The sequence below is a fragment of the Podarcis bocagei genome (assembly GCF_964188305.1).
Source record: "Podarcis bocagei genome assembly, chromosome: 10".
Taxonomy (NCBI): domain Eukaryota; kingdom Metazoa; phylum Chordata; class Lepidosauria; order Squamata; family Lacertidae; genus Podarcis; species Podarcis bocagei.
In genome coordinates this window covers 72,485,411-72,499,715 of record NC_138135.1, presented here as the reverse complement: position 1 = coordinate 72,499,715, position 14,305 = coordinate 72,485,411, and the positions used below count along the sequence as shown (strand labels likewise).

The 14,305-nt window shown below is 41.7% G+C and overlaps 1 protein-coding gene across 1 annotated transcript in view; it reads right to left on the bottom strand.

Moving 5' to 3' along the window:
- Nucleotides 1–14,305, bottom strand: part of CCDC146 (coiled-coil domain containing 146) — a 76,375-nt gene that overhangs the window by 54,948 nt on the left and 7,122 nt on the right. The window contains exon 3 of the mRNA XM_081211511.1: nt 13,985–14,181. Coding sequence (XP_081067637.1) covers nt 13,985–14,181 — 197 coding nt within the window. The remainder of the gene's footprint in view (nt 1–13,984; nt 14,182–14,305) is intronic.

The following is a 14,305-nucleotide window of genomic DNA, read 5'->3' as shown; positions in this document are numbered from 1 at the left end:
GACACGGATTGCATTCGCTTCAGGATGCGAACGGGGCTCCAGAACGGATCCCGTTGGTATCCAGAGATACCACTGTACTGTATTAAATTGTGTTGTTTTCAGTTCAGATCTTTGTGTAGATGTGCCCAACAATTTAAAACTTGTTTAGCTACCACAGCTTCATTCAAACTATCTAGGTGCTATAACTTTGTGAGAGTCCACATAATTTCTTGCCCATCACAGAATTAAAACTCTCCGTGTTCCCTAGATTGGACCACAGAGACGCATTTTGTCCAAGACCACACACTTCAGTCCAAAATTAATCCTTGCTGTGAAGCTACCAGCTTTTTATTTATTTGAAATCCTTCCAATAAATAATGAAATTTTGAACACCAAGTTTTGAAACAATTACCAATACTGTTCTTATTCACTAAATGCTTTTATACAAATGAAACTGCCATATATCATTTCCACAAAGGTTGGTTAAGTTGTATCTTTTCTTTTCCCTCCTTTTGAACCAAAAGCTGTTGGTTTGCAGAACTTTTGTAAATTAAGAATGTTTACATCAGATCTTCCTGCAAATTCCCAATGGGTACACTCAGGACAAAATACACACTTGCCAGTTCAAAGTGCTCTTCCAAGCACTCCCCGATCTCTTGGCATAAGTTGAACACACTCAAGGAAACTGCTACAAAGCAAAAGCAGGAACCCTGGTGGCCCAGGGATTGACCTGCTGGGCTCCTGCCTGACAGCTGTTCACAACAGAGAAGTTTTGGGGGAGGTCGATTGCTCAGTGGAGAAAAGCCTGCGTTCTGCAAGAAGAAAGTGCCAAGTCCAGTCCCTAGCATCTCCATTTAAAAGACTCTCTGGTACCAAGGAAGTGAGGCCACTCTGGCTTGGATAGAGCAGAGTAGACCGTCGGCTGTCAGTCAGGAATAGACAGCCCTGGCTCTATCTCCAGTTTAAATGCTTCAAAAGGACTGTAATGAAAATGGGAGGAGGTGGGACTCAACAGCAGCCTTTAGAAAATCTAAAGAGGAACGGCTAAGGGAGCTGGGCACGTTTAGCCTGGAGAAGAGGAGGTTAAGGGGTGATATGATAGCCATGTTCAAATATATAAAAGGATGTCACATAGAGGAGGGAGAAAGGTTGTTTTCTGCTGCTCCAGAGAAGCGGACACGGAGCAATGGATCCAAACTACAAGAAAGAAGATTCCACCTAAACATTAGGAAGAACTTCCTGACAGTAAGAGCTGTTTGACAGTGGAATTTGCTGCCAAGGAGTGTGGTGGAGTCTCCTCCTTTGGAGGTCTTTAAGCAGAGGCTTGACAACCATATGTCAGGAGTGCTCTGATGGTGTTTCCTGCTTGGCAGGGGGTTGGACTCGATGGCCCTTGTGGTCTCTTCCAACTCTATGATTCTATGATTCTAAAGAGAGCTTTCTCCACACTATCAGAAGCCATGCCTTTGTAAGATTCCTGAGCACATGGAGAGCATCTTCTCTGGGTACAGTTGAGCAAGGAGGCCGCTGATAGGGGAAAGGGTCTGTCACATTTCATGTGCATTAATTATCCACACTTTTCTACTTCTAGAAAAGGGCTTGGATAAGGCAGTTTAATGTGGACGCCCTGGGAACGGGGGTGTCAAAGCCTTATTAGTTTTGGATAGGCAATACTGTATTAACATATGTATTCTGGCAGAGAGAGTTTGGTTCAACAGGGACAGTATAATCAAAGAAGCTGGGGACTCTTACAATTTCTTAAGAATTATTCTTAAGATGCAAAGCATTTCCTTCTATTAGAAGTGGGCTGCTTCTTCTGTGGAAAAGAACAGCTTCATGCATCTGCTACACTGCAAAGCAAGTTAAAATGTGATAACCCTATTTGCAATAAAGCCACACCTAAAACAATATGTTTTGGATTAATGGCTTTAAATCCTTTTAAAAATGAAGGCATTTAATAAGTATTATAGTCATGAAACCCATGTCTAACTCTATAAAGGCACGCAGTAAATAGTAAATTTAAAATTTAGAAAAACCAAATATTGAAAAACAGCTTGACTTTCAAAATGAGAAATTATAGGCCATAGATAAGAACAAACAGAACAGGTTTCATCAAAGTGAGTTCCTGTAACCCTAAAAGAGTGGAAGACGTTTATCAACAGGGAATACAGCATGGTGATTTGCACATTACTGAAGCTCTTGGCTGTTCCTACTGCACTAGACACCTACCTGGAAGTCTAAGGATGAAATAGATTTTAAAAAACCAGCACTGGGTGCAAAGCAGGAGATCTAAGAGGACACCAAAGGTCAGGGGTTCTACAGCAGGCCTATATCTCCAAAGTGTTATTAATAAAAGGAAATTTTAGAATCTTGACAACAGAGAACTCCACATCAGCACATTCAGTACAGTGTGATATACAAAATAAGGAAAGTATTCCACTGGCATCAAAGACGTTTTGATTTAATCCAGCAGTTTTAAATGCCTGCCGTTTTTTAAAAAAGAATCCCAGCAGATTAATTAAGCACTTCCCTCTGACCTTGACACCCTCATTTCTTATTTCCTCTATTTGACCCCTGATTTAAGAAAGGTAAAGAAAATAAGGATAGTTATTTTAACACCTGCAATTAGTCCAATCGTATTCTGAAATGCATACAAAAGGCGAAAACATTTATATGCTTCTTAGTGCCATAGTTAAATGCTGAACATAGTTTAACACTGAGGATTTGTCATTTAGAAAGTTAATAAAACTTCGTTACAACAAAGGGCTCATCCACTCCTACCCTTTGCCCTGCACTTTCAAGACACAACTCCATACTTTAAAGCGCTGTGTCCAAGCAACCCCCCCCCTCTTCTTTTTGCCACGATGCTTTCCCTGCGGAAATCGGCACTTTAACACTGAGTCAGAACAAAAGGCAAGAAGGGGTTTTCTGTGGATTGCTATTTGCTCTGATTCAGCGGTAAAAGCAGAGGGGGGGGATGCTAGGACACAGCACTTTAAAGTGCGGACCTGTGCCTAGAAGCATAGCACAAAAGGAAGTCTGGACAAGCCCTCTGTGTCACATTTTGAACAACAGAACATGTACTCACATTGACATAAATAAGGTGTCAGCTAAGATGGCAAGAATGTGAGCAGCAAGGTCTTCAAATGGTGTCAGATAATACGCATGTGGACTATGCTCTATAAGGCCTATTTTCTCCATAGTTGAAAATGCTACATTTATATTCATGCCTGGATTATAGCTGAATAAATAATCTACTCAAGACATATACACTTGAGGAGAAGCATCTTTAACACAAAGAAACTTGCTTTTGCTAAAGTCTACTTTAAGTGCATTAGTATCAGTGTACAGTGGTACCTTGGGTTAAGTACTTAATTCGTTCCGGAGGTCCGTTCTTAACCTGAAACTGTTCTTAACCTGAAGCACCACTTTAGCTAATGGAGCCTGCTGCTGCCGCCGCGCCACTGGAGCACGATTTCTGTTCTCATCCTGAAGCAAAGTTCTTAACCCGAGGTACTAGTTCTGGGTTAGCGGAGTCTATAATCTGAAGCGTATGTAACCTGAAGCATATGTAACCCGAGGTACCACTGTATCTTACCAGGGGTGGAGGAAGGGGGGTGCGGTGGAGGTGGACCACCTCATGTGTCACCACTGAGGGGGGTGGCAAAATGTCGGGTGGCACTCACCACAGGGCCTGCAGTGCGCCTGACCCACGTGTCTCTCCTGTGAGGTGCGCGGTAGTTTCGGTGCCCACAGGCTCTGCGCTGCCCAAATGGTCTGCCCGCTACTTCCCCCTCAGCTGCAGGGCGGCTGAGTGGGAGAAGGCAGGCAGACCCCTCAGAGAGTGTCCTGCCATGGCTGGCCTCACCCCCGCGGGCAGCTGGCCCCGCCCCTGGGCACAGGGCATGCACGCCGCCCCAGGCGCCCAATCAGCTTGCTCCGCCGCTGATCTTACCATGCACCAAAATGAATTTTCTGCCCTGCTGTTGGCCTCATCAGAAGCTATCAGCATGTACTTTAACAGTTCCATAACTTTTTGGATACGTACACCTAGGTATTATATATCTTTCCCGGGCTGACCATGTCAATGTTGGAAGACATGCCTTCATTGTATTGCTGATTCCACATGCCTACTAGCAGGTTCTAAACACTGGCATTCACAATGAAAGTCACATTATCACCACTGTCAATGATTTCCCCAGTGATAATAGGAGTTTGAACAGTCTGACAGGATAGAAATGGTTTGCCTAATTGCTGTTAAGAGCCTTTTGGCTCGAGGTGAAGGCAACATCTGTCTTATTTTTTATGCCAATGTAGTTATAGGGCTTTAATGTTGCTCCAAAAGCTTTGCAAGGTTTAGATTTAGTAAGATTTGGAATGGGCCACAATGTTTGGATAAGTAAATGCCTGAAACTGTTTTCAAAACTGTTGCTGGGTGAACATTTTTATTGCTAAAGTTAGAAGCTTCACAAATTATGTGCACTTGATATTATGGGGGGGGGGATACCTTAAAAAAGAGGCCAGTGAGCACATGTTTATAATTGGCACAGCAGTAGCTCTGAGAAAGGCAACTGAATCTGGAATACTTAGTACAGTTCTGGTCGCCTCACCTAAAAAAGGATATTTTAGTTTTGGAAAATGCTCAGAAAAGGGCAACCAAAAATGATAAATGGGATGGAGCGGGGGCAAAACGAGGCTTTCTTTCACCCGGGTCAAAGATTCTGTTTGGCTCCCGTCCCACATGCATTTACCCATTCACACACACACACACCCACACCCACCTCAACACATTTGTTTTTAAAGGGTATCAAAAGTCCAACAAAACTTTGAATCATAGAATTGTCGAGTTGGAAGGGAACCCAACGGTCATCTATTCCAACCCCCTGCAATGCAGATATCTCAACTATCGTATGTTCTGGTGTACAAGACAACTTTTTATCCCTGGAAAATCACCCCAAAAGTAGGGGGTCGTCTTATATGCCAGGTATATGCGTTGGGAAGGAAGAGAGGGAGCCGGTGAGCAGAGGCACCCCTTCTGCCGTCGCTGCTCCTCCCTCCCCACAGAAGGGGACACAGAAAGTCCTTCTGAGCGTAGCGCTCGCCCGCCAAACGCCTCACCTTGGGCTGCTGCTGCGACGACGGCAGAGGCAGCGGAGGGGTGCGCGCTCTGCCCCTGGTGGCGCTCAAACTCTATAACTCTAAAACTCTAAAATTGAACAGCAAAAGTTGGGGGTCGTCTTATACTCCCAGTTGCCTAATATGCCGGAATCTGCAGTGGATCATACATAACAGCTGGCAATCCAAGCTCTGCTTACAAACCTCCAATGAAGGAGAGTCCACCACCTCAATTTGGTACCTCTGGTTCCTCCTAAGCAAGATTTCTAAAGAGGAAGGGAATTTGGGAAGTGGACACACACACAAGGTCGCCCACCCCCCATAGCAACCTGCAACTCATTTCCCCTAAGGTAATGCATTTGTGTTTGCTCTTCTCATTAATCAATGCATTTATATACAGACTTTAATGTCATATATACATTTCTGTATACATTACTTGGCTGGAGAACTGCACTGCAAAATTCAGAGAAGTAGAAAAGTTGCACGGTGGCTGTGTTTTGGCTTGCAAATTGTTTTGGAAAGTGCAATATAGGTAAATTTGCCTTTTAATGCGAACTGAATCAAATTTCTCCCCATACTTACATTTTGCACCATATCTTAGGTCACTCTGAATGGTGCTATCTGGCTTTTGGGAGAAAAAAAGACTTACAAAGCCTATTACACATGGAGAAATTTGGGATTGCTTACCCGATATCTATTAACATAATCCAAGGAAAATTGAATGACCTATGAAGAGAGAGAGATTGTATCCTACATAGGAGAAATGGACTCAGAGAAGAACACTCAGGGCACCCACAAACAACCTCTCTTGAATAGTTTACTAAATCTACTTTGGATTAACAGACTAGCATATTCCAGTGCTGTTCTCATGCCATAAAGGTTACAAGCCTGTCTGAAGGAAGAAGCAATTGCCCTTCTGATGGAATAATAGTCTACCTTCACAGATCTCAATAAATAATGCTCAGGTCTATTGATTAGTGATCATTATTTATTTTGTATCCCTCATTCCTTTATTTCAATAAGCAATTCCACCTTCCAACTGCCTTTTGGCCTACTGAAGTACAGAGAGTGTATGTGCTTTCACTATCTCAATACAAATACACTGCAGCTTCATGTCACACCTTGAGACCCTCAACATAATTCTATAAAATCTGGCTACAAATTCCTCCTAAAACAGGCATAGGCAAACTCGGCCCTCCAGATGTTTTGGGACTACAACTCCCATCACCCCTGACCACTGGTCCTGTTACCTAGGGATCCTGGGAGTTGTAGTCCCAAAACATCTGGAGGGCTGAATTTGCCAATGCCTGTCCTAAAATCTGCATATATCACAGAATATGTACTTAGTCACATGAAAAACAAACTGTGAAAGAACAGGAACACAACTACATATTTTGCCTTAATGAGTACAATGTTGACAGCTTTACAGCAGTTAGGAAAGTGACATATTGCAAAATTGGCTTTGTCAACATTCCAGCATGTCTGTGGCATAAAAACAAAAAGCAAAACACAGAGATGGGTTGGGCTTCTGAAAAACAAGGTAATAGTCCAATACTGTCTTCCAGTTGCAATCACTTCCAAGTTACCCTTGCACAGGTGGAGTCAACCACTGACAGAACCTTTATGACAGAGGAATCCCAGCCAATCTTGCAGAATCAGAGAGGGCATATGCAGTAGAACCAACTGCCGTAAAACAAATGCAGCAATACTGCAATGAAGATGTAATGAGGTGAAAGATGCATGTATGACTCCACTCCATGCCGCTCCCTAAAGCGCTCAAGGGCCCTTCAAGAGCAATCCCAGTCCTCTGTGATGCTTCCAGAACTCAGGCCACCACTGAGAGTGCTCAATAAATTTATTATTGCTTCATACATTATTCTTTTCTAATGCTACTTAGCAGCAGGTGTGCCCACAGGTATTGAGGGGGTGGGGTGGGAAGTAATAATAACTAAGCAGAGATAAATAGCATCAAAGAACAGGTCTTTTGAGATAGCTCTGGGGACTAAATTGTGGTGAGGTCTGGGTAACTTTGGCTTCTGCAAAGATTATAGTTTACGTCTATTCCTTCGTTGTTTGTCTTTGAGTTGTCTCCCATCACCCCTTTGTTATTGCTACAATCAACCTCCTAGCCCCTCCTTGCAGTTCCCTGCAAAAAAAACACACACAAAAAACCCCAACACACCAAGATAATTGCATGGTTGTCATACACTACTCTAATTTTCCCTCTTTTGCAAACCTACTCCTCTGTCTTCCTAAATGTTTGTCCTCTCCCCAATACAAAACATGCTGCATGCAACACTCACATGTGTTGAAGCTTTGATCCTACAGCAGCTATCAAGCCATCCTAATGGGAGACAAGTTTCCTATCGTTCCTACCCGCTAAGTTATGGAGTATCCTAAGTGGAATAGCAGCCTCTCCTTTCCCAACTGACCCTAGAGTTTTCCTCCACCAAGCACTTAAGAAACAGTATTTAAGTAATATATATGAATTATGAAAAGCATTTTTAGCCATCTGTCGGAATCTGATGGGCAACAGATCTTGCCACTGCATGCCCTGATGACCTTTAGTGTCTCTGACAAATCAACGTATCATTGGTTTCCATTGTCTCTTGTATTGCAACAAGTGCTTAGCGATTGTGTTAGGTTTAGCACACTGATTCATGGGCTCAACTACATACATAACACTCTGTGAAGAAAACGTTTGGTTTTGCACATTTCCCAACAATTGCCACTGCACCTCCCAATGACTTTTCACTTTTAGATATGCAGTAGCATGGTGCGGGATAACTTAATTGCTAAATACCATAGTGAAACTTTACACTACATCTAAACAATATATCTATAAAGAACTCACAGAATACTGCTGAAACCCTGAGGTTCACTGTCCATAATCAGTTTATATCTAGAGCACAACAAACAATTTGTGGTGTGGAATCCCAACATCTTCTCAAGGCAGTATTCCTGTGTCAGGGATGTCAGATTTCCAGCAGCATTCAAACCACATTATTTTGTTGCATGGGAAAATCCCTCCCCCGCCTCCAGTTAGTACCTGCACTGCTGTTCAGAGTGGTGCGAGAAATATGGTTGCAGGAATGTCAAGTGTACCTACTGGACAATGTAATATCACCACTGATAAGCAATAACCACCCCTACCCCTTCAATGTCTATGTAATTTGGGATTTATTTATTTTTCTAATTTGACTTTTAACTTTTAAAACATCCGCAGTGGTTGTCTGGCACCCAAATACCCTAGAGAAGGGTTGCAGCACTCATCTAGTGCAAAGTTTCTGTTTGTTTGTTTTTAAAGGTCAAAATGGTACAACATTACTCTCCCCTTCCAGAATTTGCTCATGTCCTTAGTCGAATAGGCAGTGGAAATGTTGAAGCATCTAATAGCTCAGCGGGAGGGAGACAGAGATACAAACAACATGTCTTTACCCCACTTGCAACAATGCCATTTCTCAATAATTGCATAGGGATAAGATACTGAGGCACTAGACCTAAACTGGTTCTTTTATAATCCTATTGGTAAAATACTGAGCAGTATTCAACTAATCCATTCCAGCAGCAAAAGGATTTGCACAAACCCTTCTCTATCCCAGCCACCCTCCCCAAATCTGCTGCAGAGGGGTAGCGGAATATTCATGTATAATTATGTTGTATTCCACCCATTGTCAGGAGAAGTTATAAGAAGTCACACTGACTTCACTGGAAACAATCGTAAGTAGAGACTTCAGGAGGGTAGCTACAAAAAGAAGCAGCTGATTAATAAAAACCACGGTATTTAAACAGATCTCTGTTAAGAAGAGTATTTTATTCCAACCAAGGAGTGAAATCAATGAAACAGTCTGTTACACGTTGCTAAATTGACATGGAAATGTTTAGCCAAATTGAGGTCATTATGGAAATAACGACACGCTGAAATGGACCAGGACTAAGCGATCCTTATTCATTACTTCTACGTTTCTAAAGTTCCTAGCCTTTCCCTATAATGCTACATTGTTTTAGAAAAATAAGACACTTTGTGTAAGAGATGAGCCGTACGTCTATTATTTTCTTGTGAGAAGTCTGAAGGAGCTGAATGGTGACTATCAAACAAACAAATCCCAAATAAAAATGTTAAATACTACCATAAATTCTTACCAATATGGAATTATCTACTGGTACAACACAATGCTCAATTCAACAGGATTCTAGCTGAAGATGTAAACACTTCGAGAAACAGAAATGGATCCTTGGCTCCAGCTTAAATGAAAATTGAATACCATTGTTTTTATTGTACATTTTGTGCACCACATTGGACAATTCATTGGAATGTGGCATGAACCAAATATGTACATAATTGAGACAATAGTTCTATTCACCTATCATGAAAATTGTGTTGAATGAACACCCGGTGGGGAAACAGGAAAGCTGGCAGCTCGCTTCAATTAACTGGAACAGGACATAAAGGTGCATACATGTAAAAAGCCAAATGGAGGCAGTTCTGATCACCCGTGATCAATATCTAGCAAAACTAAGGAAACAGCAAGAAACACCAGTTATCAGGCTTTGCAACAGTTATGCAGTGGACGAGGTCTGAAGAGAATGCTTTGGATCTATACAGTTTGCCCAGTGTGTATGTAATGTATGGAAAGAACAAACTTGCACATATCTTCAGGAATTCTTGGCATATGAGACAACACATATCACTTCAGGAATGCCTAGCTAAGTAACGCTCTCCAGGGCTACTTTGGTCTTATGGCACGCTAAAGTAAAGGGGATGCAAGCATGCCTGAGCTTCTACTGGACTGTGAAAACTAGCTTTTGTCATGCCAGGGGTTCTATATAGCATGCAAGGGTCTCACAGTCTCTCTCCCTTTCTTTTCCCCTGGATGCACTGGGAATTAGTTAATGCTGTGCATTTATTCAATCAGCAACATCTGCAAAAAGGGTAAAGGAGAATGCCAATCACCCTCCAGGGTCTACTCCAGAGGTGACAAGGCCTCTTTGCAAAGGCTGTGTTCTTTGGCCCCAACAGTGCTGAACATGTCAATTTCCAGGATGTTGCTGGACAGAGATGGCAGCTGTGGGCAGTCAATAAGCCTGTTATAGTCTTGTTTTTAAGAGGCAACAATAGTGGTAAGCCTTCCCATGACATTGGGGCCTTGGCAGCTGCCCAGGGTTTTCAGGTACTGATGCTGGGCATGCTGCCTTGGTAAAAATCCATGTCAGAGAAGGTCAGTTATACAGTGGTAGCTGTCTGGGGCTAGTTTACAGCAACAGATAGGTAGCCGTGTTGGTCTGCCATAGTCAAAATAAAAAAATTCCTTCCAGTAGCACCTTAACCCTAACCCACAATAATACTACAACCAGACTTAACACGGACACTGGCACCAGAGCCTGCAATAAACCCAGATGCCAACTTTGCTGCCACATACACCCGGACAACACCATTACTGGCCCCAACAACATCACACATACCATCTCGGGACTATTTAATTGCTCATCGTCTAACATTGTGTATGCCATCAAATGCCAACAGTGTCCTTCAGCTCTCTATATTGGACAAACAGGCCAAACCTTACGCCAAAGAATAAATGGACATAAATCTGACATCAAGAATCACAAAATAGAGAAACCAGTAGGAGAACACTTCAATCTCCCAGGACATTCTATACAAGATCTCAAAGTAGCTGTTTTACTACAAAGGAATTTCAGAAATAGACTGGAAAGAGAAGCTGCTGAATTGCAACTCATTACCAAACTTAAAACCATGGAGAGACCTGGTTTGAACAAAGACATTGGATTCTTATCCCATTATACATGACTAAGCCATTTCTCACCTTCTCACCCCTTGCCTTTTCCTGTAAGACCTATTACAGTCGTTAAGAGTCGTCAACAGGCTCATCTCAGCTATCTGCCAATCTCCCATTCCCACCACCCTTCTGAGTAATACCCCTCCCCACCTTCTCACTATATAGAAGGATCTGGCAACTTCTGTTTCAGTGTATCTGAAGAAGTGTGCATGCACACGAAAGCTCATACCAAGAACTAACTTAGTTGGTCTTTAAGGTGCTACTGGAAGGAATTTTTTTATTTTGACTAGTTTACAGCAGTCTTTGTTATCAGCACTTTACATACTGATTGCCATCACTGCCCAAAGGAAATAACGTTTTGTTAACATTTCATATGGTTGTTATGGTCAATCTAAAAAAGCTTCATGTTAATGAAGTCCAATAATGTAGGATGTGTTTTGTTAGGGACTTACTCTCATGGAAGCTTATGTGGCAAGTCATGCCATAGGTTTCCAATATAAAATTTATTTTCCCCTTGTGGTTGTTTTTTTAGCTATCTGTGCACATACACTAAGAGTATTGCACAGTACAACAGAACAGCACATCATTTATTTATTTCTCTTTTTTAAAAAAACAAAACTTAACAGTTAATTTAAAGCACTGTGCCTATGTTGGATTGGATTGATCTTTATTACGGCCATTGGCCCGTTACACGACAGTTTCCCATACCGACATATTATACTTAAACCTCCAAATTTAAAATCGCCAAAACTTACAAAAGACAAACAGTAACCGAAGCAAAACAAAAACCACCGTCATACAAACAGAAACCACCATCATACATTACAATAATTTTGTAACCTATACATCGCCCTCTGCTCATAAATTAATCAGCGATATCAATGGTGATATCGCCTAAAACATAGATCATGGTTTAAAACAATGGTGATATCACCTAAAACACAGGTCATGGTTTAAAGGGGTTGTCCGAATCACACAGGAGACCGTTTCTCTTCTTTAGGGATAGGACGCTGATCAGGAATCTGGCAACCATGAGTGATTTTAGGGGGTCATCATCAATTAGTAGATATCTCAGTTTGGCTTCAATCGTATCATCGGCAATTCCCTTAAGATATTGAGCAAGAAACTTGCTCCTGGCCGGTAAGTGAAAAGCACAGTCAAAAATTATGTGATGCAACGATTCGGGTGCCCCACTATTACAATCACATAAGAGCGATATCTGTCCATTGGAGAATCTATTTCTCAGCACGTTCGATGGGAAGGTGTTGAATCTTGCCTTTACAAAGGCATATCTATGAGCTGAGGAAGTTAAGGAATTCAAATAGTTTGGGAGCCTTAAAAGGGGTAATAAACTGTGCCTTGTTATAGAATGATCTTATTACAAAGCCAGTGGCATATGTACCTGACTTGATATATGAATATCTGAGAATGTTGGCATGGCTGAAATTTCCCACTGGGTCTTAGGAACAGAGCCAATCATAAGCACAGGTCTTTGGGAGCTTGTTCCAACACTACGGTTTAGCTTGCAACACACAGTGTTTTACATTTGTGTCTGCACCTTGCTAGTTTTGATTTAAGTTGGCTTCTGTGCAATGGAAGCCAACAGGGTTTTATATTATAGTCTCTCGTGTTTTAGTTTTGTGCCATTCTTAGTGCAATCCAGAGAAAGTTTTATTTCAGGTCTTTCTCAAGAGTGTTAGGAAACTATTTTCTTCTTTGGCTAGGCCTTGGTGTGTTTGAACAGAAAATGTTTCGTAAATTTTATAAACAAAAAGAATTTAAGAACATACTAATTTTACTTCACTGTTTCCTGTCAGACAAAACTAAAGACCAAATCCACAGGAGAAACAAATCCACAGGAAAAGCAGAGAGGAAATATCTGAAAAGGTGCTGAAGAAAACAGGGGTATATGTTTTTTTAATTGCCTGATGCAGTTTGAACTTGCCATGCTCTCCTAAGTCTGTTCTCTTTCCCCTTCGGAAAACTCTTTTTATGACAAAAAAGATAATTTTACAAATTAAAGTCACCAAGCAAACTTTTAATGCGTACTTCATACCGCTGGATAGCTGCCAAAACAATGGCAATCATTTGACAATGATTCTTGATATTGGCATGTTTGTGTATATTACTGCCCAATCCTTAAAGAGATGTATCCCGTATCTTAAGGAAAGCAGCAGCCAAAACAACAGTGAGGGAATAAGACTTGTTAGTATGGTCTTTCTGCTGCACAAAAACTTCATTTCACCCCCCCACACATCTCTTTTCCAAAGTTATGTCAACAGCGTCTCCTTTGAGTGGCCCAGGGGCAGCCAACATGGCACCCTCCAGAAGTTGTTGAGCTACAACTCCCATCAGCCCCAGCCAGCATGGACAATGGCCAGGAATTATGGGAACTGTAGTCCAGAAATACAGTGGTACCTCGGGTTAAGTACTTAATTCGTTCCGGAGGTCCGTTCTTAACCTGAAACTGTTCTTAACCTGAAGCACCGCTTTAGCTAATGGGGCCTCCTGCTGCTGCCGCACCGCCGGAGCACAATTTCTGCTCTTATCCTGAAGCAACGTTCTTAACCTGAAGCACTATTTCTGGGTTAGTGGAGTGTGTAACCTGAAGCGTATGTAACCCAAGGTATCACTGTATTTCAAAGGCACCAAGCTGATTACCCCTGGAACAGATCACTATAAAGAGCAATCGTGTCAGCTCTGCAAAGTAACAGTTTACATTTGACACATATTCTATGCCTTGCTGTCTCTTATGCAAAGCCTTGAAAGGGACTCTTAGGAATTCTGTTTAACATATTTGTGGAAACGAGATAATGAACATTCCACCAAAGTCAAGAACATTACCCCAATAAGGCAAAGTGGTGTGCTTGGATAACAGTGCAGAGTTTTTTCATTTGTTTTATTTCAGTTTGCATGCTTTTTGACAAGATGGTTTCCTGTATCTTGTTTTCAGTTGCTGTTGTGATAGATCAATGCTATTTTCACAATAGGTACTTAAAAGTTGCTTTGTTTTTAATTTCCTACAGAGGCAATTCAACTGAAAACAGTATCTATCTATCATGCTGACATAAAGGAAACTAAGAGTACACTACCTCATCAAGGCACTCAAATGCAGGACATGTGTGCACGTCAATGGAACCTTCATCCCGAATATTAACTGTTGGAGCTGTGGCATAAATAGGATCTTCAGGATCCTCTGGTTCCAATTCTGGTTCAGATTGTTCTTCTGACTCACTGGAAACATACTCTTCTTCTTCCTCTTCTTCAGAATCATCCCTTTTCCAAACATCTGCAAAAAGTACCAAAATCCACATATCAATTTTTGATCGTTATGCAAAATAAATTAGAAGCATAGCTGTCAACTTACAGATTTGAAAATAAGAGACCAGCAGCCTCAAAAATAAGGGATCAGC